This window comes from Gadus macrocephalus, chromosome 1 (assembly GCF_031168955.1).
Source record: "Gadus macrocephalus chromosome 1, ASM3116895v1".
Classification (NCBI taxonomy): domain Eukaryota; kingdom Metazoa; phylum Chordata; class Actinopteri; order Gadiformes; family Gadidae; genus Gadus; species Gadus macrocephalus.
The window spans coordinates 1,270,225-1,295,720 of NC_082382.1; the positions used below are offsets into that span (position 1 = coordinate 1,270,225).

The 25,496-nt window shown below is 44.2% G+C and overlaps 2 protein-coding genes and 1 long non-coding RNA gene across 9 annotated transcripts in view; 2 read left to right on the forward strand and 1 right to left on the reverse strand.

Annotated features, from left to right (window-relative positions):
* The window catches only part of LOC132465006 (protein PRRC2A-like), a 33,520-nt gene that overhangs the window by 970 nt on the left and 7,054 nt on the right, over positions 1 to 25,496 (forward strand). The gene's annotated exons all lie outside the window — the stretch shown is intronic.
* On the reverse strand, positions 1,067 to 5,720 carry LOC132465008 (uncharacterized). The gene is made up of 4 exons (XR_009527430.1): positions 5,579 to 5,720; positions 3,793 to 5,417; positions 3,220 to 3,709; positions 1,067 to 1,207 (listed from the first exon to the last, which is right to left on the reverse strand). It is a non-coding gene; the product is annotated as an uncharacterized LOC132465008 (long non-coding RNA).
* LOC132464981 (uncharacterized) lies at positions 1,093 to 22,152 on the forward strand. 7 transcript variants are annotated; one of them, XR_009527398.1, is made up of 9 exons: positions 4,438 to 4,566; positions 15,548 to 15,626; positions 15,711 to 15,822; positions 15,912 to 16,299; positions 16,422 to 16,813; positions 16,907 to 17,097; positions 17,342 to 17,501; positions 19,031 to 19,134; positions 22,118 to 22,152. XR_009527398.1 is itself a non-coding variant. In XM_060061638.1 (7 exons), the coding sequence occupies exons 1-7, from the start codon at positions 1,166 to 1,168 to the stop codon at positions 16,499 to 16,501; spliced, it is 636 nt and encodes a 211-aa protein (XP_059917621.1). In that variant the 5' UTR covers positions 1,093 to 1,165; the 3' UTR covers positions 16,502 to 16,682. The 7 variants fall into 7 exon arrangements, 4 of the variants coding, with proteins under 4 accessions (XP_059917621.1, XP_059917613.1, XP_059917639.1 ...); XM_060061638.1 differs by lacking the exons at positions 16,907 to 17,097; positions 17,342 to 17,501; positions 19,031 to 19,134; positions 22,118 to 22,152 and adding an exon at positions 1,093 to 1,224 and having other exon boundaries at positions 4,528 to 4,566; positions 15,912 to 16,031; positions 16,153 to 16,299; positions 16,422 to 16,682; XM_060061630.1 differs by lacking the exons at positions 16,907 to 17,097; positions 17,342 to 17,501; positions 19,031 to 19,134; positions 22,118 to 22,152 and adding an exon at positions 1,093 to 1,224 and having other exon boundaries at positions 4,528 to 4,566; positions 15,548 to 15,822; positions 15,912 to 16,031; positions 16,153 to 16,299; positions 16,422 to 16,682.

The window sequence follows — 25,496 nt, forward strand, 5'->3', positions numbered from 1 at the left end:
AACGTTGCCGCTTGGTACTGTTAATAACGTTGCCGCGACGTAGTGGTGTGGTCATTTGCTAACGTTGCCGCTTGGTAGCGTGAGTGACGTTGCCACAACGTACTGGTGTGGTCATTTGCTAACGTTGCCGCTTGGTAGCGTGAGTGACGTTGCCACAACATACTGGTGTGGTCATTTGCTAACGTTGCCGCTTGGTACTGTTAATAACGTTGCCGCGACGTAGTGGTGTGGTCATTTGCTAACGTTGCCACTTGGTACTTTTAATAACGTTGCCGCGACGTAGTGGTGTGGTCATTTGCTAACGTTGCCACTTGGTAACGCAAGTAATGTCACGGCTACGTAGTGGTGTGGTCATTTACTTACCGTGATGTCAAACTTCTGAATTACACTGGCTGTTTGTGTCCAACACAAATATTAGGTTAAATCAGAAAATGTCACCACTTTTATTGTTTATTTACTACTTAGTGATGACTCAATTCCCACAACAAATATTTGTGCTCAACTATGTTGACCATCCAGAACTACATAACATTTCTAATTTCCACAAACTCTGACCCTGTTGAAAAATAGAAATGAAATATATTCAGATACTGAATTGATGAATCATTTATTTCAAATGCATATACAGGGACCAAATCACGACAATTCTTTCTATTAACAAAACATTTGAAGTAAAATTCATGCGTTTCACGGATTCAAGTGAACAAACCACATTGAAGGTTTACATTGGTCAACCAGCAATTTTAAGTTACAAGAAAATAACAGCAGTGCCTGACCCACAGGATAAGACTGAACTGACAATCAACCTGAGTTTAATCTTAGTATTCGGTAACCAAGGCTGAAATAAGGTCATCGTTGCAATTTGAAATTGTGTGAGTGAGAGTGGGGTTGGGCAATGATATAATCACGGGTGTTTTGTTGAGGCTGCAAACTCGAGGTTCTGATGTCGAGTGGCCCAGATAGCCACCCCACGATCACGAGTGCTGTGTTGCTTTGATGCATTAATTAAACCGCCGTCTAATAAACCTTAAAACACCAGATTATCCTATTATTATACGAATGCCCCCCAGTTTTCGATCAAGCTGAAGTTGTCCTTAAGCTGCAGAGAGGCTGGCTCAACTGTCGCTGCCGAGTCAGGGTTGTGAAGATGTCCTGTTGATTCCGGATGTCTCTTAAATGGTGGATCCCAGCGTCTTCAGTTCGGTCCCTGGAAAAAGAAAAAAGGTACTAATTTAATACTTTCTGTTCAAACACACACACACACACACACACACACACACACACACACACACACACACACACACACACACGAGGAGCAGTTGAGTAACATATCAAGCGAAATGAAAAAGTGTGAGGACAGCTATACAAGAACAATTGTGTCTAGTTTACTGAGTTTGACCAAATCGGTCTTGATTTTATGCCTGTAGCTCACAGCTGCACAAGATGTGAGAAGGGACCAAGTAATCTCCATGCTGCCCTCTGCAATACTTGGCAAAGAGGAGACCAAACATTGTTAATGCAAGCTTTCCTTTTCGATGTCTATGCTTACCTAAATCTTATTTTGCTTTAAAAAGAAAAATTGAAAAAATAATAAAAGATTTTCGATGGCGCCATTTCCACACTTTCTTTTACAGTTTGTTGTTTTGTTGTAATTCTATTGTTATAATTTATGACACCATGAAATAAGAATCTCAATGTCAACGTTTTATTTTAATATTTGTATTTGTTTTTTTGCATTTACACAGTACATTGCAATACGATGGTCTATTCTGTGTGGTTGAATTGAACTAAAATGAAATTGAATAACAGAATGCCTTAAAGGCTGATATCTAACATGTCTGAAATTAAAACTCTAATTTCATACTGGATCTTGCTATCAGTTCAAGCTTTTTCGTTCCCTAGTTTACAATCAATTAATCCACAGAAGGGCACATATTGGTAGGGCTGTGCGATGAGGCATTTTTTTTTTCACAATATACCATATATATCTCGATACTTTTAAATCTCATCTGAAGGACCCCATCATTTATTATATAGGCCTACTGTATTATAAACCCAAATACTTGGGTTTGTATATTATATCATCACACAACGTGACGCAAAAGGAACACTGGAACAGAAACAAGGTTGAAACGCTGGCTCAAATCCTCAGTTTCTGTCCCTTCCCGTTTACTCACTGTTGGTTGGTATGCCATAAAAACGAAGTGATGATTTTGTATTGCTGTTGTTAGAACAGCCGTAGATTACACAACAAATTATGAGTTGTGCAAAAAGTACCGCTGGCAAGGGGGCCATACGGCCCCCGCGAATGTGATGGCGTTTATAGAACCAGGCATTAAAGGTCTCGTGCGATAAAGACAGTTAAAACCAGTACTTCCAAAGTTAGAGGTCTCGTGCAATAAAGAAGGTTAAATACCCTGTACTTCCAAATTTGTCTTTGTGGGTTTTGAGACAGGAGAGAAAAGAGATAGAATACAGAAGAATACAGAAGAATTTCGAAAATCTATTATTACTAGAATTATTAGGTACGGTAAGTTAATTTGAAGTAGCTATTTATTTCCAATGTTTATATTTTTAATGTTAGTAGTATAGACCATTCTGATAACGATAACATTCGCAAAATCTTAAATTAGCTATAGTACTACCATGACAACGATATCCAGGCGTTAGCTAGGCGGTGCTAATAGCTAATGAACTAGCTAGTTATACACTAATGTTACTCAAATGATATGTGCTTATAGGCAGAGGCAAATTACACTAAATATTCAAGTCTAGTAATTGTTTAAGTCAACACCACGAAGTATGATGAAGACAGCAAGAATAGTGTAAACTTTAGCAGGCTACTTAGCCAACTTAACAGGCCGATGGGGCTATCTGCATTGCTATAAAATGCCATTGTGAGCCAGCTGTAGCCTCTGTAACTTGATGTCACATTTATCCTGTCATTCAGGGTAAATTATGATTTAACGGGCTTCAACAGTTTTAAGATGGCATTAATTTTGCTTGCCTTTTGGATGTGCAATGACCACAACTTGCTAATATCGACGAAATCGGGCGGGAATCAACAAAGAGGCAGAGGCACCCGCCTCTGTCGCGTGCAGTAGTAACGTTGCATTTATTTGTTTTAACTATAATGCTGTTGCACGAGCTTGCAATGGTAGTGCTAGCACTACAAGGCGCGAAAAAACAGCTTTGTCTAAGCAAACGATATCTACTTACCGTAGCTTTCCGTTCCTCGCCATGTCTTCTTTTACTCCGTCAAGCAGGGTGTTCTGCCAATTTCTGCTACCGATCATATTGTGCTTCCTGGTCTGTTCTGCGCATGCGCATGATTACGCTATGGATTCCGCGTTGTGGTATTGGTGTAAAATACACATACTGTACCCCTGAAATCTCCAATAAAGACGTTATAATAACACAGTATCAAATTATGCTCCCCATATTCTTAGTGTACATGGGGTTAGTGGTGTACAATAACGTGATTCTGTAGTGGGAGCATCGTTTGATAGAGGCAGTTGGTCTACAGATGAAATACGCTACCTGACATAAGAATATGGGGAGCATAATTGTATACTGTATTAAAATGTCTTTATTGGAGATTTCAGGGGTATAGTATGTGTATTTTACAATTTTACGCATGTCATGCGCATGCGCCGAAGTAGGTAGCGAAATCTAATAGGTAGCAGTTGGCAGAAGGTGTTGTACCAAACTGCAAGAAGTTCATAAGCATTTGGTTAGCTATGTGTCCCTCTGTCTGCAGACTAAATGCCACCAATGGTAATCTTAACTTACCTTATTGAGGATTTCAAGCGAAAACGACCACGTATCAGTAGGTCTGGGTCCCCACCGTGAAGTGTTGGCGGGAATGGGAGGAAATTTGCCTGGCAATCGTAGATTGTGCGTCGGTCTGGGGAGGCTGCCGTCAATTTCTTCAATCAGCACAAGAGGCGCGATCAACTGGCGTAGTTCAAATGGGTTAACCCCTAATCCTTACCATAAACTCCCGCAAACAGCTAGGACTAATCGAAAGACGATTTAAAGGAGAGCCCTTCTAACCAATCAGAGGCGAGAATCCGGGACTTATCCTACGAAAAAATATATCATACCCAGTCTAGGAGGAAATATGAACGAGTACTCGATTGACGCTTGTGTGACGTCATGTTCTAAAAAATGAAATAAAAATCGACCAGAGATCTTGACATCACTTGTTGTCAGTCAATTTTAAAGAAATCCACCAATCACTATAATAGGCTAATAATAGTAATCCTGAACTTGAGATGCAATTTGCAATTGCAATATAAAGGTCATGCAAAGCCAGAATATGGTGCCATTAAACCACCTGGCCCAATGTTTTGTAGGACCTTTCAGTTTTGATTTAAGATGAATTTACACATTCCCATCTTCTTCTTTACCTGCACAAAACCTAGGCCTAGTCCTGTTTCACACTGTATATGTATCATGAACTGTACTGTTTAAAAGTTTAACACAATTACATTAATTTCCTATGCATTTCTTTTTGCATCATAGATCATTCCCTCCAGTCCCCGTTTACCTCATTCTTGTCAGGTATGTGTATAAAGCCTTGTCAGCCTTAAAAAGCCAATTCAGAACAAAGATTCACAATGCAACGTAACAAAACCGTTGTAGATAGAAGTTGCAGCAGCGTGAATTGAACGTTGCAAGTCGTCATAAGACAGTTGTATTGCAGTTACAAGGTTTTAGAACACTTTTACTTCAGTGCTGATGACGTCTTGACACTCACGTCAGTCAAGGCCAGCAGAGGCTTCACGATATTATTAGGAGAGTAGGAGAAAATAATTATCCACTTTGCGTGAGGAACGCTACTGTTTGCAAAACATCAGTCGCGTAACAAGTATGCCAAGTATGCTACAGCTTTATTGGTTAACGTTACCAGCAAGCTAGTTAGTAAAAACAAGTGGTATAATAAAGGTGTCGTTATGGAAACGGTGGTGATGTTGATAGAGGTTGCATGGGTGTGAACCCTGTTGCATGTATTTTCATCGCAAATCTTTGGTCTGAAGCCCGCATTTGCATCACAAATCTTTGGTCTGAAGCCTGCTATAAGACAGTTTATGGCTAGAATGTATTGAAACCTCAATCACACGTTAAAATGTGAAACATTTTATTTCACAGTATGAGTGAGGAAAAACAGTTACGGGCAAGGCAGTACCTCCGTTCATGGAGATCTGCTAAACAAGTGATGAATAGGATAGCTGAAAGCACTGCCAGTGTTTGTGTCACAGAACACCATGTGGCTGATGCCAGCTTGTCCAGCAGTCCATCCGGTGTTCTTGCGCCTGTTGGTGACATGGACAACTCCTTGGACTTGGATGAGTCATTTGAGGATCGTTCTGCTTTGGAGGATGACCTCGATGACTGGATGGATGTTGATCCCTCTGATGATGAGGAAGAGGTTTTAGGGGATGACCTGGAGGCGTCCGACCAGCGTCCGGCATCGCTCGCATCTGACCTCGCTAGCTGGGCTTGCCAGTTTCAGGTGAAACACAACGCTGTTGATGACCTTTTGAAAGTTTTGAGAGGTCACGGACACACTGACCTGCCTTCCACCACCAGGACACTCCTGAAGACACCCAGGGAGGTCAGGATCACTTCAAAGTCTGGTATGGAGTATGTCCATTTTCCTATCAAGGACAAATTGCAACAGACTCGATTGAGATACCCAGCAGACCAGGTCCCTGACTGTGTTGACCTTTCCTTCAACGTAGATGGGCTACCTCTGTTTACGAGCTCCGGAAGAACCATGTGGCCCATCCTTTGTGCTGTCCATTTAAAACCAGTGTCAGTCTTCCCTATCACCCTGACTTGTGGAGGTTCGAAGCCACAGAATCTGGAATTCCTGGAAGACATGGTGATGGATGTCAATGTGACCGGTTCGTTCTGCGTTGTGTTTCTTTCTATTTAATGAATGACGTGACCCACGATGTGTCTGGACTCGGGCACTCCGACGTCCATTTATTCGATCTGAATACACACATAAACAAATAGCTTCCTTAGCCCTTGTGCCCTTACTCCAACTCTCTTCCCAAGGGTATCGCAACAAAGGCAAACAACTACATACAATATTACAACAGAAATTATTGAAATAAAAGGAATAAAAGACATACCTGAATACACACATAAACAAATAGCTTCCTTAGCCCTTGTGCCCTTACTCCAACTCTACGAAACACACAGGGGGGGAAGGGGAACTAGCATGACTACACGAGGGTCAGTTATATGCTAGTACATATGCTTTTACAAACACAAAGTTCCCCATAACACAGAAATCTATCTAATAACTATGGATGATTATAAACCCCAGACTTCCAATTAAACAATATATAATCAAAATAACTAATATAAATAATGATAAATTATAAGATGGTCAAAGATTTGATTACAATATAAATGTACACACCTCTTCCCAAGGGTATCGCAACAAAGGGAAGAGGGCAGGGGGCGCGGGAAACTTATCGGGTTCTCTGGAATGTGGGCGGGAGTATAGTAGGAGGTGGAGCCAAATCAAAAAAATAAATAAAATAGAGCTTAAGGCGGCATGGAAAGCTAAACTTCAGGTAATACAGAAAAACAAAAGGCAATTGTGTAATTATAATTTCAAGGATATAACACACCCTGTTACACTCACCCCCCAGAATTACACAAACATTTGAACCATAAATAAAACTTGCCCAGACCGGACTGTAAACCGACCACAAGAAAACCACGACTTCGGCAATAGGTGCCACCCAATAAAGAGTTAAGAGCACCCAGAGGTTAGCTAAGCCCCTGGGAACACTATAGACAACTTGAAGTGCCATTTACACCACACATACATAGGCCATACTCGGACTGGGCAAATAAAACAAATAAATAAAAACACTAATAATTCACTCGCCATGAGTAATACCAGGAGACACCTGTCACATAAGCTCAAACATGGATCACAGTGGATACTGGCCGAACACCCAGAATCGTTTCCAGTTGTGCCATGGACTCTATCACCCTAAAGACCGGCTTGATAACTCTCCCAAATCTTGAAGTGAGGCGATCACTTGTCTGAGAACCCTGAGGATGAGCATCAATTACCGGAGACACATGGGGCTCAGAGGAGGGGGACGACAACGGGGTAACACTAACAGCACCAGCAAGCCCATCCAATGCAGGAGGGACCATCAGAATGGTTAAGTCACGACTGCCATTGTCATCCTCATCCCTGACTGGGGACTGTTCACGGACCCACAAAGCTGTACGGTCATCACTACCGTCACTGACCCAGGAGAGCGAATCAGCCATAGTGGGATCAGCTGCACCACAGTCCGTCTCAATTGCTGATTCCTCACACTCAGGTAAGTCTGACTTGGGGCAGCCATCATTCAGACTGCCGACGCCCAGGGCATCCAGACTCTCATCCAAGGGGAGGAAGCTGACCTGGAGCAGGAGATTCCGGTGCACCACCCTCTCATGTCCGACTCGATCCCTGATCTTATAGACGTGGAGAGAAGGCTTGGAGGCCACAACCGTGTGAACAACCGGCTCCCATTTGTCAGCAAGCTTACGCTTCCCTCTGCCACCCTTGTTTGCTACAAGAACCTGGTCACCGACGGAGAGAGGCAGACCCTTAACCTTTTTGTTATACTGGTCAGACTGGTGTTTCTGCTCAATAGCAGAGTTCTTCTGAGCCAGGAGTATAGCAGAGTGGAGGTCGCTCGCCAGAGACTTCACATAGGCATCATAGTCACAGACTGTCTCGTCACGGAGGACATTCTTGAACAGGAGGTCAACCGGCAGCCGAGGGACCCTCCCAAACATCAAATAGAATGGCGCAAAGCCAGTTGTCTCATGTGCTGTGCAATTATAGACAAACGTCATCGTCTGGACCATTTGGGGCCACTTCTGTTTGGATCTGGGAGGGAGAGACCGTAGCATGTTGCCCAGAGTGCGGTTGAACCTCTCTGTGCCGCCGTTCCCCATGGGATGGTATGGGGAGGTCCGAGACTTGTTGACACCAGCCAGCTCCAGAAGCTCAGCGATGAGCTCGCTCTCAAAGTTCGCACCCTGGTCAGAGTGGAGACGCTGAGGGAAGCCGTAGACACAGAAGAAGTTGTCCCAGAGCTTCTTCGCCACTTTCCTCGCCGTCTGGTCCTTGCAGGGGAAAGCATGTGCTAATTTGGTGAAATGGTCAGTGACCACTAGCACATCCACAGACTTGTTGTTACTGTCCTCGGCTGACCAGAAGTCAATGCAAACCAGCTCTAGAGGGGCAGTGGTCTTAATGCTCTCCAGAGGGGCTCTTGCTGCGGGCTCCGGGGTTTTGCTGAGAACACATCTGTGGCAGTTACGGACATGATCGCGTACATCCTTCTCCATATCACCCCAGAAGAACCTTTGACGGGCGAGAGAGAGAGAACGAGGCTGACCCTGGTGACCAGCCAGGTCATGAACACCAGACAATGCCTGTGACTTCAGGGACTCAGGCAGGATGTATTGGAACCTCTTGTGTTTTGTCAGTGGATCCCTGGTAACCCTGTAGAGGACTCCATGCAGTATAGTGAGCTTTTCCCACTGTTTCAGAACCCTCAGAGTACACTGGCTCTCGTTGCAGCGCTCACGCCTGGAGGGTCTCTGCTTCCTATCTACATAGCTGAATACTCTCGAAACGACCGAATCCTGCTGCTGATGGTTTTGCAGGTCTGCCAGTGAGAGAGAGGAGAACAAATCCTGGCCAGGAGGGATCAATGAGCTCAAGCGGTCACTCATAGAAGCAGCCCTCTGCCTCGGTGCTGAGTCCCAGTCATCACAAGAGGAGAGGAGAGAGGAGACGTCATCCTCTGACATGGACACATCGACGGCCGCACAAGGAGCAACGCTCCCTAATGATTGAGGCTGACATGTCAGGCGGAATGAGTCCTGCACACATCCCTCCTCCACTTCACATACCTGTTCCAGCAGCCCGGAGTATGGCTCAGACAGAAGACGTTGGCTCAGAGGCTTCACAAAGGGGTCCCTGCTGAGGGCATCAGCCACCACATTCAGTCTCCCTGGAATATGTTTGATCTCGAAAGAGTATGGTGCAAGCTTAGAGACCCAGCGCTGCTCGCAGGCGTCTAGCTTCGGTTTGGTCATGATGTACGTGAGAGGATTGTTATCAGTCCAGACAGTGAACTTGTGACCTTTGAGCCAGTGGCTGAACTTGTCACACACAGACCACTTCAGAGCCAAGAATTCTAGTCGATGGGCAGGATAATTTGCTTGGCTGCGACTGAGGGACTTGCTGGCAAACGCTATGGGCCTGGCCTTCTCCTCGCCAGCAGGAACTTGCGAAAGGACTGCACCTAGGCCATCCAATGAAGCATCGGTGGAGAGGATGAATGGCCTATCGAAATCTGGGTGAGCCAACACCACACAATCGAGGAGCACCCTCTTCAAATCATCAAACGCCTTCTCACAGACAGGGGTCCAGTCCTGTGGAGTCAGCTCACGGAAGGTGCCAGCTCTCCTGGTACCACCAGTGCCTCTCCCCTTGCGTTTCTGGCCCGCTGTCAGGGCAAAGAGGGGCTTTGCGATGGAGGAACACCCAGGGATGAAGTGTTGGTAGTACAAGACCATTCCGAGGAAAGATCTCACCCTCTTCTGTGATGGTGTGCAGCCATCAGCTTTCATCAGATCTTCCCTACTGAAACCAGAGATAACTCTGACTTTCTCCTGGTCAACTGAGACGCCACTGCTGTCCACCATATGGCCAAGAAATTTCACAGACTTCCTTAGAAAGTGACACTTCTTTTGAGCCAGCTTCAGATTGTTGGCCCTCAGCCGGGAGAAGACCTCCCCCAGACGACTCAGGGCCTCGCCTTCAGAGGGAGCAACGACTAACAGGTCATCCAGGTAACAAAGGAGGCTGGAGAAGTTCAGGTCCCCGAAGATGCTAAGCATCATCCGCATGAAGGACGCTGGACTGTTGCACAGGCCCTGGGGGAGCCTATTGTATTCATACAAGCCCAGATGTGTCGTAAAGGCTGTGAATCTCCTGTCAGACTCATGGAGAGGGACGTTATAGAACCCTGATGTCAGATCCATGGTACTGAAAAAGGCATTTCCCCCAAGGGCGGCAAGGCAGTCACCCTGATGGGGCAGTGGGTGGGCGTCCTTGACGGTCTTTGCATTGAGCAAGCGAAAGTCAGTGCAGATTCTCAGGTCCCCGTTCTTCTTCCACACCATGACTAGTGGAGAGGCGTACTCACTCAGAGACTTGCTGATGATACCTTTCATCTCCATCTCAGACAGTACTTCTCTCAGGTGGTGGTAATGAGCAGGAGGGACTCTACGGTAGGGCAGTCGGAAGGGACGGTCGTCAGAAAGGTGGATACGGTGGACGAAGTCTTTTGCCTCCCCACAGTCTAGTTTGCCCTTGGAAAAGACATCCTGAAATTTTAACAACAGCTCAGCCAGCTCCTTCTTCCAATCAGCAGACACTTCACAGCCACCAATGTCTATGTCTGCTAACCCATGATCCTTCAGCAGCTGCACAGGATCAAGCATGGACTTCGAAGGAGTAGGAAAACCAGAAACATCAGACTGTGTCTCGCACAGACCTTGAGTGATGGGCAGGTCCTCAACAGCCAGACAGGGAGAGACGTCAGCCAGCTTGGCATTGCGGCGGAGCGTCACAGGGCTGTGTGTGGGGTTCAGGACCTTGACAGGAATCCAACGATCCCCCCACATGGGTGTCACGAGACGCCCCACCAGAATATTCTTTGGGGTTGACCGCGCCGAGGTGGGCTCCACGATCACAGTGCTCCCTGGGGACACAGGAGCGTTGCTCGGCAACTTCCCCCAGACCACATATTCCTGCTGAGGAAGGAGAGTGACGGCCTGCCTCAGCCTCACTGTGCCTATCTTACTCGGCAGCTCAGGGCCCGACCACCGTTAAACGCAGCTCAGGAGCTGGAGGAATTGCTCACACTCTGGGTCACTGCTACTGGAGGAGATGAGCTCCCAGTACCTCTCAGTGGACTTCATCTCCTGTATGATAGGTCTGATTACATTGCTCCCAAGTATGAACTCATCTCTCTGTCCAGGAACAACGAATGTCGGCACAATGAACTTAAATCCATAGACATCAGCCGTGTAGTGAGGCCACCACAACCAATCAGCACCACATTACCAGGCACAGGATGAGGACAAGGGAGAACACCGGCAGCTCTCAATTTGGATTCTGCCTCCTCATTAAGCGTGCATGACATGCTGCCCGAATCTAACATTCCTTTCAATATAGACTGGCCACCGACTGACACTGGAGCATAAAACAACTCACTAGCCCTGTCCACTCTCTGCGACCCCACCATTATGACCGTCTTGTCTTCAGAAAGCTGGCTGCAACTATTTACATAGACAGATTGCAAATCTCGTTCTCCAATGAGGGTTACTCCATCACTGCCCACGCTATCCCTCTCTCTACGTGGGCTGGCTAGTTTAAAGGTGCGCTGGAAGGACGGCTTGTCGACACAGCTGGAGATTGGGAGGCATTGGGGCATTCATGCCTGAAGTGACCCGGTCTGAAGCAGTTGAGACACAGCCTATGAAACCTGCAGTGCGCATTGGTTGTGTGATCCCCAGAGCTACATACTCTACACAGAGAACTCTGCTGATTCTGTGGCCGGGCGTTCCGACGAGGACCCCTCTGACCAGTGGCAAGAGAAGCAGTACACATAGAGAGGACTCTGTCAAACATAGCGACCACCTGCTGAGGACCAAGCTCAACACCAGAGGAACTGGCAGTGACGGGAACAGGGACAGTAGCTGGAGCAGGATAGAGGGGGGACACAGGAGGGGCCTGGGGCGGGTTCATTATCATGTGGGCTGACTGAGGCTGGCAATGGGCAGAGACAGGAGCGATAGAGACAGGATGAGGCAGTGATTGGTGTATCACCGAAGGGGCCTGATGTGGTTCACTATGCTGGGGACGATGAGAAGACACAGCCACAGGACTCTGGCTGCACACCGACACATTCACTGCATTTTGGGCATGAGCTGTATTTCTTCTCAGACTCGTCATGTGATCATCCAGTCTCTCCTGAACCTCCGCTGCGGTCCACAGTTCAGGGGACTTCAACTTAAACGACATGGCGAGACCGGGGTCAGAGCAGTGGGTAATGAACATCATGACCACCTCAGTACTAGGGTCCTCAACGCCCTTTCCACGCCTACGGAGGCACTCATCAGCGACATCAACAGCCTTGTTAAGGCGGATCCAGTAATCCATCATGTCCTCACCAGCCCTCGGGGCAGTGCTGTAAAAGTCTTTCATAGGGAGGCTTGAGAACGTAAGCTCACTGAAGTTGCGCTTTAGAATGTCAAATACAGCTGTCGGGAATTCACTAGAATCTAACTCAGGGTGGCTGCGAAGAGATACCTTCACCACGTCTCTCGCTTTACCAGTCAGTCTCGCCATAATCAAATCAACCACCTCAGTGCGCGTATTGCACTTCATCCTACCCAGATAACACTTCATCATGTCTTCCCATTCATGAATGGAGAATGTATCCGTGTGGTCACCCCTGAAGTATGGTGGAGCTCTAGGGTCTGACTGAACAATCACCTTCAGCTGTGATGGATCAGTAATGCCAAGGGATTGGTGGCCCGGGGACTGGGGCAGAGTACTACTGGGCTGGTGCATGGTGTTGAGGCTGGCTATAATGCTATCGCCTATCTGTTTGGCCAAATCCGCTACTAGGCCACCCAATGACTCTACGGTAACAACCTGGGTAGGCTGAGGGGCTATGGGTGCCATGGGTGTAGAGCTGGCGGCGGGACCTACTGGTAAACTAAACTCTGACTGGTCAACAGAGTACTCCTGATTACCAGGGGCTACCGGCCTACCCCTCCCAAACCCAAATGGAGTGACCCTCTGGCCCCTCCCCAACCCAAAAGTGACGTTACGCCCAACAGGGCCCTGACCAGCCAAAATATCTGCACTGAAAGAATCCCCACTGGACATCTTACAAAACGAGATATTTGACCCTCTGACAAAAAAAATAAATAAAATAAATCTAACAGAAAATAATAGTCTTGGTGACTAAAACAACTGCACAAAACACATAACAAAATAAAATAAAAACCTCTACAATCAATACCCTTCCCCAATACACACAGCAAGAGAGACTAAACACGACAATACACTTCCAAAGAATAACCCCAATGTAAAACAGAAGACAGAAAAAAATATATGTATATAAAAAAAACATATATATAATTATTTATTTCTTACGCACCCAACTATTGCAAAATAGCGCAGTATTTTCTTCCCCTTTAAGCACTCTTAACGACTACCGTGTACCTCACGCGCACTCAGCGCTTATAATACCAGGGGCAGGGGCAGGGCCGACAGCGGCGAGGAGACGATGGAGATAGGGCCGAGCAGCAGAGCAGGGCAGGCAGCGGCGGGCGCACCCCGACGACCAGGCAGGCGATGATGGTCGGCGATCCGACGGGTCAAACGGCACCAAGTGTGACCGGTTCGTTCTGCGTTGTGTTTCTTTCTATTTAATGAATGACGTGACCTACGATGTGTCTGGACTCGGGCACTCCGACGTCCATTTATTCGATCTGAATACACACATAAACAAATAGCTTCCTTAGCCCTTGTGCCCTTACTCCAACTCTCTTCCCAAGGGTATCGCAACAAAGGCAAACAACTACATACAATATTACAACAGAAATTATTGAAATAAAGGGAATAAAAGACATACCTGAATACACACATAAACAAATAGCTTCCTTAGCCCTTGTGCCCTTACTCCAACTCTACGAAACACACAGGGGGGGAAGGGGAACTAGCATGACTACACGAGGGTCAGTTATATGCTAGTACATATGCTTTTACAAACACAAAGTTCCCCATAACACAGAAATCTATCTAATAACTATGGATGATTATAAACCCCAGACTTCCAATTAAACAATATATAATCAAAATAACTAATATAAATAATGATAAATTATAAGATGGTCAAAGATTTGATTACAATATAAATGTACACACCTCTTCCCAAGGGTATCGCAACAAAGGGAAGAGGGCAGGGGGCGCGGGAAACTTATCGGGTTCTCTGGAATGTGGGCGGGAGTATAGTAGGAGGTGGAGCCAAATCAAAAAAATAAATAAAATAGAGCTTAAGGCGGCATGGAAAGCTAAACTTCAGGTAATACAGAAAAACAAAAGGCAATTGTGTAATTATAATTTCAAGGATATAACACACCCTGTTACATCAACAACCTCCTGTCCAGTGGCCTGCAACATAGGAACAAAACAATAAAATTCCACATTCTATGTTTTGTGTGCGATGCTCCTGCAAAGGCCTTTGTGAAGAATGTAAAACTTTGCACAGGCTATTATGGGTGTGACCGGTGTGTGCAGAGGGGTGAGTGGTATGAGAAGGTTACTTACCAAGACACAGAGGTGGTGGCTCGTAGTGACGACTCCTTCCGCCAACAGACACAGGGCGAGCATCATCATGGTAGCACCCCGCTTTTGGATTTGCCCATAGACATGATCAGTGCATTTCCCATCGATTACATGCACCAGGCATGCTTGGGTGTAATGAAGAGGCTTCTCTTCATGTGGTGCAGAGGAGTGAAGGGCCTGAAGATGTCGGCCACCCAAATAGAGGAGGTCAGCAGCAGGCTCACCAACCTCCGTCCACACATCCCTTCCAGCTTCGCTCGCAAACCAAGAGATCTTAAAGAGCTTGAGAGATGGAAGGCAACGGAACATAGGCAGTTTATGTTATATACAGGAAAGATTGTGCTGAAGGGGGTCCTTAAAGATGAATTTTTCAGCCACTTCATGACATTCAGTGTGGCAATGAACATACTTGTAAGTCCAGCATTGGTCGAGCAACACTGGAGATATGCTGATCTCCTCCGATTCTTTGTTGAGAGAGGCCGAGAACTTTATGGTAACCAGTTTCTGGTCTACAACGTGCACTCAATGTTGCACATTGTGGAGGATGCCGTGACCTTTGGAGGATTGGACAATTGTAGCGCTTTTAAATTTGAAAATTGTCTCAAGAAAATAAAGAGGATGGTAAGGAGTGGAAGATGCCCCCTGTCACAAGTGGTGAAAAGGCTTGAGGAATGTGCTGGACAGCCAATGGAGCATGGTAGGCAGAGGTCCAATTCTTCTTTTATTTTGAATCGCCGCGAATGCTGTGAGGTCATAGAGGAGAGGGATGGAAGCCAGCTGTGCCGTGTATACCAGCACCCAGAACCACTTTTCAGTGTCCCTTGTGACTCCACATTAATCGGAGTACTGAAGTACAAGAACAATGACACCCTTTTGAGATGGATCCAAAAAGACAACCTGAAAAGAAAGGCAATCAAGATTCCTGTTGGGGAAAAAATCCTCTTCATGGCCATTCTTCATGACATTGCAGTATGTTGTCATTTGCTCAGTGTATTATCATTGCAATTTCTTATACAGACACAATAATTCTTTACTGTATTAAATTAACCTCTCTGTTCTTGATTACAGAATGTATAGCATCGTCGAATTTTTGGGGGAAAGGACTGTTGGCATAGTGGCCAGTAATTGGATTATAAAAGAGGGAGATGTAAGTACATGCGAAAAACCTTTATGTCAATCATGTCAAAAATTCTATGCAAGTTCTGCTAAACTATTTTGTTTTCCATTTCAGAAGACATGCAGCTACTGGCCACTCCACAAGCCCACACAGAGGGCAAAGGACAAAGATTTGCTCGATCCTAAAACCTGGCTAAAAAGGCCAATACAAATATTTTCCTCAACAGGTGTGTTAATGGGCGACAAATAACAAGTGGTGTGCAACACATTTAAAAGAGTGTAATTTCTAATTGTTTTGGCCCCCCTGACTGTTTAGATGATTGGGATCAGGCCGTCAGGAGGAACAAGAGGGCGGAGACAAAGTCCTGTGTGGAGACAGGAAATGAGGACAAAGGGAGGCGCATCATCGTCAAACCCCAAAAATTTATTCACACCGGTATATCTGCACATCCTTGTGTACTGTATTAACTCAGTGTTAAAAGTGCAAGCAGCAATTCTAAACAATGTGTAAACATGTAACACTGTTATTTACGTTCGGCTAATATGATTCTGTTCAGGTGAAAAGAAAACAAAGAAACGAAATGGGAAAAAGGCAGGACAAGGTCCACATTTCAGGACTTCCCTTCCTCCTCCACCCCAGATAGAATCCCCCATTCCACGGCGTAGCCCACTACAAATATCTTCACCCCCTGTGACTGATGACGGTAAAGTTTTGCAAGGGAATGATGGTTAAAAACAAATACAAATAATTGTATAGAAGTCAAGAAGACACTATGGTTCAAAACAAAAACACATAACCTAAATTCTTATCTTGTTCTTTCTGTAGATTACTCCCCTCCTTCACCGGCAAGAGACGTTTTTACAGAAAATGATGGTAAAGTTATGTATGGGAATGATGACGAATGATGATGACATAACAGTAATTCTATGAGCCAAGACAACAAAGAGTTTGAAACCAAAAAAATTACATTGAATTATTGTTTTGTACTTTCTGCAGATGATTCAATCGCATCTTCATTTGAAACGCCATTGCCTATCTCTACTGGGGACGGTAAAGTGGCGGGTGGAGAGGGTGGTTAAAACCAAACTAGTAACTCTTATCAACAGGTTATGACAGTCATCTGTCTATACTAACCCTACACATTATGCTTTATACACATTACTTAGGTGACCGAAGAGAGAGAGAAACCATACCAATCTGGGCAAAGAATATCAACGGTAATACATGTATTGAACTGTATTGCACTGTATGCAAATGACACCAACTTCTACTAAATACACTCCTCTCATCTCAACATATTTTTTTTACAGCGACATTGGAGGTTCTGCTCCGAAAGCTTGAAACTGTTGAGCAGAATCAGAGAGAGGCTCTATTATTGCTACGGGCAAATCGACATGGGGACCCTGGGGAAGCTTGTGTCGAGTTACTGCAGGCGCAAACTCAGGCCGAACTACAGGAACTCGAGGAGCACCTTAAAAATAGAGATTTCACAAAATAAATGGTAGATGTACGAATAATGGTATAGTGACTTTATGCTATATTGTACACATGCCACCAAGTGTGCCACATGGCCCTGCCATTTAGCTTTTTTCATCTTTAGTTCCCCGTTAGCTAAGTAGTTAGAGATGAGTCCATCTTCAAATACCTTAATTTGGTTACCCCCCCTCAAAAGAAAATACCACCAACACCACATGAAAAATACAATGCAAATACTTGCCTTAACCATGGTTGTTTGATTTCCTTAGATTTCCCATCTGAGCCTAGTTGGGGGGTCCAATCCTGGGGAGTGTGTGAGGAGGGTGTTGCGCTCTGTGGCCTCAAACTTTGTTTGGAGCAGCTACAGCCTTAGGGGAAAGAAGGGGAAGATGCCACTGCTTGGCACAGCAGTGGGCAGTACCATCAGACGTAAGTCTAAATATGTGCAAACAAATCTATTTAGCTGTTTCAGCTATTTTTCTACACCTTTTAGCTGATGTGATCAGTTTCTTCCAAAGACTCCTCATTTAGGGATGGGCATGATTAATCGACGATCGACTAATTGATCATTAAGAATTTCGTCGATGACGTACATTTTATCGATAAAACTATCTTCACATGGTGTGTCTTTTTACAATTACCATTCGTATTGTTGTTCAGCAGAGAAATACAGACGGACCAATTGCGAACTACTGCAACTGCTGATGCCATCTCTCCAAGTTAAAAAGTAGCCGCACCCACCCCAAACTAATCTGAATAAGTGTATACATGTCGATTATAGCCGACTACACCACCTATTCTATTCCACATGGAATTCTATTCCGATCAGAGAATTATATTTAGATTAGCCGCGTTTACATGGACACTTCTGATCCGATTCAATTTCTAATCGGAATATATCTATTCCTATCATGCAATCCGAATGTACTGTATATATGGCAGTTACAAAAGTGGTCAGTGTGGTCAATTTAATCGAATGCCCATCCCTATCCTCATTATCACTGACCTTGGTAACGTGACAGGCTGGCTGCTTTTTTGTCTTTATATTGTAGGATGTGTTGTTAATGGAATGCTTTCAGTGCATCACATCTATTTATTCATATATTGAGTGTACTTTCTTTAACAGAAGCCCTTTATCATTGGTATATTTTTAATGTATTACCTGCTGTTGTTGCTCAGGAGTTGAAGGGGACCAAAGACTTTCACCCTTGTGCTTTTGCTGAAATGCAACAGTACTGGATTTGAATTAAACCTGATAGGGAATTAAAATAGTGCAAGTCATTTTGACATCACACATCTGTACACATCATGCAGTTACAATTGACAGAGGCATGCAGCTGGTACAGATAGAGGCTAAGTGTAAAGACTGTTCAGACATATCTCCTGTTGCCTCACAACAATGTTATACAGTCCATGAGCCACAGGGGGTCTTCACTAACACTCGGACATCCCCACTCTGACATTTTAATACAATTTAAAGTTAATTAGCTGACAGTGGAGTTGTTGTATAAGTCCTCGTGGCTACGGCAGAACAACACCGGTGTTGTTCTATCCATTACCAACCCCACTCTCACTCATGCTATATTGCATAATTGTCTGGATTCAGATGCAAGAAGTGCATAACTAATATACATATGTATGAATTATACTGTCGTGTTTTGGTTTGCCTCATTGCAGAAAAAATTATAAAAAAAATTATATCTTTATTGTCCTCACAGTTGATCAGTTTTCTTTCTATCCTACAGACCAAAATGTATTAGCTGTGTACTTTATCTGAATCCATACAATCCCATTCATTTTTAATGAAAGAAATCACAAAGCAACAAGTTCCAACTTACTATCACACTAAAATATCCTCCAGAGATTAATAGATTTCAGGAAAAAACATTTTTGAGAATGTGCCCTCTGAGTGTTGGTGACATGCCTAACTTTTGATCACAAATTCAATCTAATTACAGAGGCGATCATGAAATGGAAGCCGGGGCTGGAAGAGAAGGAGGTGGAGCTTCTGATGGCAGAGGTCTTGAAACATGCCCCCTCAGCCCACTCCAAAAGTTTGAAGGTGAGTTTAAACGAGAGAGGCATATGCAATCAATATCCCTCCAGATAAATTATGCGAACATGCTGACTATCAGGGAACAATTATCATATTTTTGTACACCACCACAAAATGATATGCAGATCCATGTCCTACTCTTTAAGCTTGTTTACAAGACGTGGTTACAACTCTTCAAGCGAAACAAGGGGTGTGTTCGAAACCGCGTACTTGCTTACTACTCTTACTAACTATGACGTCAAATTGAGTATGCAGAACGTAGTAAGCGAGTTTTAGGTAAGCGAGTAGTATCCGAATGTCTTCTACGTCCGGAAAGATTTTGTGTAAGCATCGCTAGCTTACGAGACGTACTCAACCGCCCCAGAATGCACTGCGTCTATTCAAAAGAACAGTGGAAGCAATGGCGCTAAACGGGGAGCCGCAGCAGCAGTGCTTTTAATAATTGTTTAATAATTGTTTTTAACATATCACCGCAAATCCTTAGGTTGAAGATGTACTGTGACGTTAAATGTGACGTTTATATATTTATTTATAATATTTATTAACGGCGCCCGGCCGGTAGGTTATTGACACGTCATTTGATTCACGTCATCTGAGGTGGTTAAGTAAGAACGGTCTTCCGAACGTCGATTACTCAAAATGGATTACTCAATCATTATTTAAGGATTCGAGAAGTAAGCCAAGTATTGAGTAGGTAGTAAGCAGTAAGCAAGTAGGTGGTTTCGAACACACCCAAGGCTAACCTTTGAGGCGGCTCGACACCAACTCTGGGCGAAACACCTTTCTGCAACAAGCTAGAACTTGTTGCAGAGAAAACACAATAGCACCACCGTTTCCATACCAACACTGCTCGTTTTAACTAGTTAGCCAGTCAACCAATGAAGCATATATATATATATATATATATATATATATATATATATATATATCAGAAAGCTATGCATCGTTAGAGAATATTTTTTGTATACTTGCATACCTCCCGCAGAAGTTGCAGACTGCAGCTTGCTTTTTGACGAACACGTGTTCTGCCAATTTCTGCTTCCTGATTTTGCTACCTAGTGGTTCTGGGCATGCGCATGATGACGCTAATGATCCCCGGTGTGCGATTTTTTTTTTTTGCAGGGTGGTAGCGGGAAGCTCGTGAATATTCATGAGGGAACTGATCCCTGATTGGCTGGGACTTGTTGGCTGGGACTTGGCTCGCTGGGACTTTGTCAGAGGGCTTGTGTGAAAATCACGAACGCAAATGAATTAAACATTGTTATAAATCAACACGAATAATGTGACACATGATACCCACCTACTACACGGCAACTCTATAGCTACCTTTCTGTAAGTACAAACGTTAGCTCACTCGTCTAAAAGCCCCTGTGAAACTGTTATGTGTCACGGGGGCTACTGTAGTAAATCCTTTTTGTATTTATTATATTTTATAACGTTATGTATAGCGCATCGGCAAATGAATTAAACGTTGTTATAAATTAACACGAATCATTTTAGCAATAATGTGACACATGATACCCACCTACTATACGGCAACTCTATAGCTACCTTTCTGTAAGTACAAACGTTAGCTCACTCGTCTAAAAGCCCCTGTGAAACTGTTATGTGTCACGGGGGCTACTGTAGTAAATCCTTTTTGTATTTATTATATTTTATAACGTTATGTATAGCGCATCGGCAAATGAATTAAACGTTGTTATAAATTAACACGAATCATTTTAGCAATAATGTGACACATGATACCCACCTACTATACGGCAACTCTATAGCTACCTTTCTGTAAGTACAAACGTTAGCTCACTCGTCTAAAAGACCCTGTGAAACTGTTATGTGTCACAGCCTGGGCTACTGTAGTAAATCATTTATTTATTATATTTTATAACGTTATGTATAGCGCATCGCAGTGCTTTCGGCAGCTGGTGATTGCTTCCAAGTTATTTTTTTCTAATTGTTGTCCATCCATGTCTTGATATTTCCATTAAGATTCCATTCTGTTCTGTTTCTAGAAGTAGCCTATAGTGAGCATAATGGCAGGATTTATAAAAGCTTGCAACATTTGCCAGACCCATGTCAACTTTGAGGAGATGGAGCTGGAGGTTAGGTGTAGATGGATAAGAATAAACCGTATGATTTCTGATATTTGTTCATAGTGGTTCTGCCACACCCCACTACCAATTACATTATAGAAAGAAGGGCCATACAATCTGTAGGCCTATCCATAGAATATTTTCGCGTAGGGCTAAATGAATTTTAATATTGATTTTCACCTATCAATCCACCTACTACACGGCAACTCTATAGCTACCTTTCTGTAAGTGCCAAAACAAACGTTAGCTCTTAATGCTAACTCGTCTAAAAACAACTACTGTATAACATGTGTCACACTATTGATACAATGATTTGTGTTGATTTATAACAACGTTTCATTTATTTGCGTTCGTGATTTTCACAAGCCCTCTGTTTTCACAAGCCCTCTGACAAAGTCCCAGCGAGCCAAGTCCCAGCCAATGAGGGATGAGTTCCCTCATGAATATTCACGAGCTTCCCGCTACCACCCTGCAAAAAATAAACTCGCCCCCGGTGTGGTATTGGTGTAAAATACACTGCAGGATTAATATATTGATCAACTAAACTCTAAAAAGTTTAAATTAAATAACATAAGAACTATAAAATGCATTTCCTGCAGCTGTAGTGCAAAGTGAGTTGGCTTGACTTCGTGTTTCTAGGATGAATATTGACGTTGTTAAGGCTCTGCAACGTCCGCAATGCCAGACCCCGTCTACCGTCTTCTAACTATTATACATTATCCGGCAATGCTTAGCTTTCATAGCCACTTGGGCTGCTATCTAGAACGTGCTCACGCTCGAGTCTAGCGTAACCTCGGCATAACATTATTTAAGTTTTGACTGAATGTACAATGACATTTGACTGAATGTAAAATGAATATAAATGCACTCACGTGTTCTCTTTTATTTGTTCTTCACAGGGTCGGATGGAACGGCAGGCGGAAGAACATCCCCAAAATTATTTGAAATAAAAATATAATAAATTGATATTTGTTAGTGTACTGTCTTGTCTTTTGAATAGGCTTGGGGTCAACATTAGCAACAGCCACCAGCCAAAATGTAGGTAAAATATTAATGTGGCTTGTAGATTTCAGACTAGATTTTGTGGGTTCTATAAAGGGCAAATGAGGACTGCACCATGCAGATCCGCCCTAACGTCCTTGCAACGTTATGGCAACGTTATGGCAACCTTTTTGAAGAAGGTTGCATAAATGTCGCCAGTATGTATTTTGGTTGCCACGACGTCGCCACGGACTTGGCAGTTAGGGCCCTTACATAGTCGACGCGAGCGACGCGCGTAAACGACGTGAGTGACGCGAGCGTCGCGCTTCCTTTCATAGTCTACACAGCATACGCGAACGTCGCGGGCAATGCATGACATGCAATACACCACTCACGCCATGGGTGGCAGCAGAGTCACCGGTGTTTTCGCGGGGGGACGTTCGAGGTGACGTTCCGATCAAAGTGGCTACGGAAGAAGAGTGATGAAGCGCAGAGATAGGCGGTGGTATGTGCGCCCTTTAAATACCACACAAGATCAGGATGGGGAATTTGTTTCTCTGGTGCTTCCAATGCGAAGCATGGACGAGGAGAGGTATTTCCAGTATTTTCGGATGTCGGCACCAAAGTTTGGTGATCTCCTTTCGCGAGTCATCCGATATCTTCCCGACTCTCACCAAAACCGGCCCTTGTCAGGGAGCAGCTGGCAGATTATTTTTTGTCAGATGCTGGCGTGTTTCCCCACCAGTACAATGTGCTACGATTGGGTATGCGCACTGACCAATAAATGTATATACATTGGTCACTTGGAAGCATGACTTTTGATTCATTAGTTATGTTACACAAGTTACCTAATTTGGTTTACGTCAAACTCATTAATTCATATCCATATAAAATGTTTATACAACGAGCTATTGCCTTGACAGATGAATGAATTATTTAAGTGTAGGCCTATAGCCAAAGGCTTTAAACTATAGCGCATAATGTCCACAGAAATTATATGGTAGCCAACATTATTAGAGAAAAGGGGTTTATTTATCAAATACAGAAAATAGTCCCACCATACACGCACACATTTTTCATTCACGACACACTCACGCTTTCAAATTTCATTCACTCAAAGAAGCTACTGAACTTATGTTTCAAATTGAACGTGAACACAAAACATTACGTAATTAATTCAAATAGGCTAACAGTAAAACAAATAAGGCCAGTAATAGAACGAATATCGGGTGACAAGAAGATCATTAAAATGGCTCACAATCCCGCATCAGCTGTTTGATGTCGCGCATCAAAATAGCACTTTGACCCTGTGGAAGGGTTCGCATAAATTGGCACAGATAATTTGTAAAAGAGACGTCAAGTCATTCTTATCACGTTCCCGCATCCTCTCATATGTTCTTCTGTAAATATAACCTATAGTAGTAATAATGTACAATATTTGCAGTATCGCCCCCACCGACTACGCTTGGTATTGCATGGATCGGCGCGTCGCGTATCAAAAATTTGGAGGACGCGTTTTGCTACGCTTCGACGCTTAATGGCGGCCGAAGCGTCGCGTCGCGTAGCCTTTTGGACGTGTAAGCGTAGACTATGTAAGGGCCCTTACATAGTCGACGCGAGCGACGCGCGTAAACGACGTGAGTGACGCGAGCGTCGCGCTTCCTTTCATAGTCTACACAGCATACGCGAACGTCGCGGGCAATGCATGACATGCAATACACCACTCACGCCATGGGTGGCAGCAGAGTCACCGGTGTTTTCGCGGGGGGACGTTCCAGGTGACGTTCCGATCAAAGTGGCTACGGAAGAAGAGTGATGAAGCGCAGAGGTAGGCGGTGGTATGTGCGCCCTTTAAATACCACACGAGATCATGATGGGGAATTTGTTTCTCTGGTGCTTCCAATGCGAAGCATGGACGAGGAGAGGCATTTCCAGTATTTTCGGATGTCGGCGCCAAAGTTTGATGATCTCCTTTCGCGAGTCATCCGATATCTTCCCGACTCACCAAAACCGGCCCTTGTCAGGGAGCAGCTGGCAGATTATTTTTTGTCAGATGCTGGCGTGTTTCCCCACCAGTACAATGTGCTACGATTGGGTATGCGCACTGACCAATAAATGTATATACATTGGTCACTTGGAAGCATGACTTTTGATTCATTAGTTATCATGTTACACAAGTTACCTAATTTGGTTTACGTCAAACTCATTAATTCATATCCATATAAAATGTTTATACAACGAGCTATTGCCTTGACAGATGAATGAATTATTTAAGTGTAGGCCTACAGCCAAAGGCTTTAAGCTATAGCGCATAATGTCCACAGAAATTATATGGTAGGCAACATTATTAGAGAAAAGGGGTTTATTTATCAAATACAGAAAATACACGCACACATTTTTCATTCACTACACACTCACGCTTTCAAATTTCATTCATTCAAAGAGGCTACTGAACTTATGTTTCACACAGAACATGAACATTTATGTTTCACATAGAACGTGAACACAAAACATTACGTAATTAATTCAAATAGGCTAATTCTAAAACAAATAAGGCCAGCAATAGAACGAATATCGGGTGACAAGAAGATCATTAAAATGGCTCACAATCCCGCATCAGCTGTCTGATGTCGCGCATCAAAATAGCACTTTGACCCTGTGGAAGGGTTCGCATAAATTGGCACAGATAATTAGTAAAAGAGACGTCAAGTCATTCTTATCACGTTCCCGCATCCTCTCATATGTTCTTCTGTAAATATAACCTATAGTAGTAATAATGTACAATATTTGCAGTATCGCCCCCACCGACAACGCTTGGTATTGCATGGATCGGCGCGTCGCGTATCAAAAATTTGGAGGACGCGTTTTGCTACGCTTCGACGCTTAATGGCGGCCGAAGCGTCGCGTCGCGTAGCCTTTTGGACGCGTAAGCGTAGCGTTGCGTCGACTATGTAAGGGCCCTTACAGACGAGCAACGTCGCCAAGATACGTTGCGGCAACGTGATCGCGTCTTTCACCCGCACGTCGCGGCAACGTTGAAACTTACGTTGCGGCAACGTATGTTTGGTCATAAAGTTACGTAACCGCGACGTCGCGGCGACGTAACTGCGTTAGCTGGGAAAGATGTATAGCATTAATTTCAGGGGTTCAACTACCGTATTGGTCAGAATATAAGACAGCCTTTTTTCCCCTCGAAATAGGTCCGAAAAAGTCGGGTCGTCTTATATTCGGGGTCTAGTATTCAGAGAGCAGTTTCTCTTCTTCGCCTCTACATTTAAATGTCAATACACATTCGCG

Coding starts and splice junctions, on each gene's coding strand:
- LOC132464981 (XM_060061630.1), top strand. CDS start 1,166: ATGTCTCTTAAATGGTGGATCCCAGCGTCTTCAGTTCGGTCCCTGGAA. Junction 1,225..4,527: donor TCCCTGGAAAAAGAAAAAAG/GTACTAATTTAA, acceptor TTTGCATCATAG/ATCATTCCCTCCAGTCCCCG. Junction 16,032..16,152: donor CCAAAAATTTATTCACACCG/GTATATCTGCAC, acceptor GATTCTGTTCAG/GTGAAAAGAAAACAAAGAAA.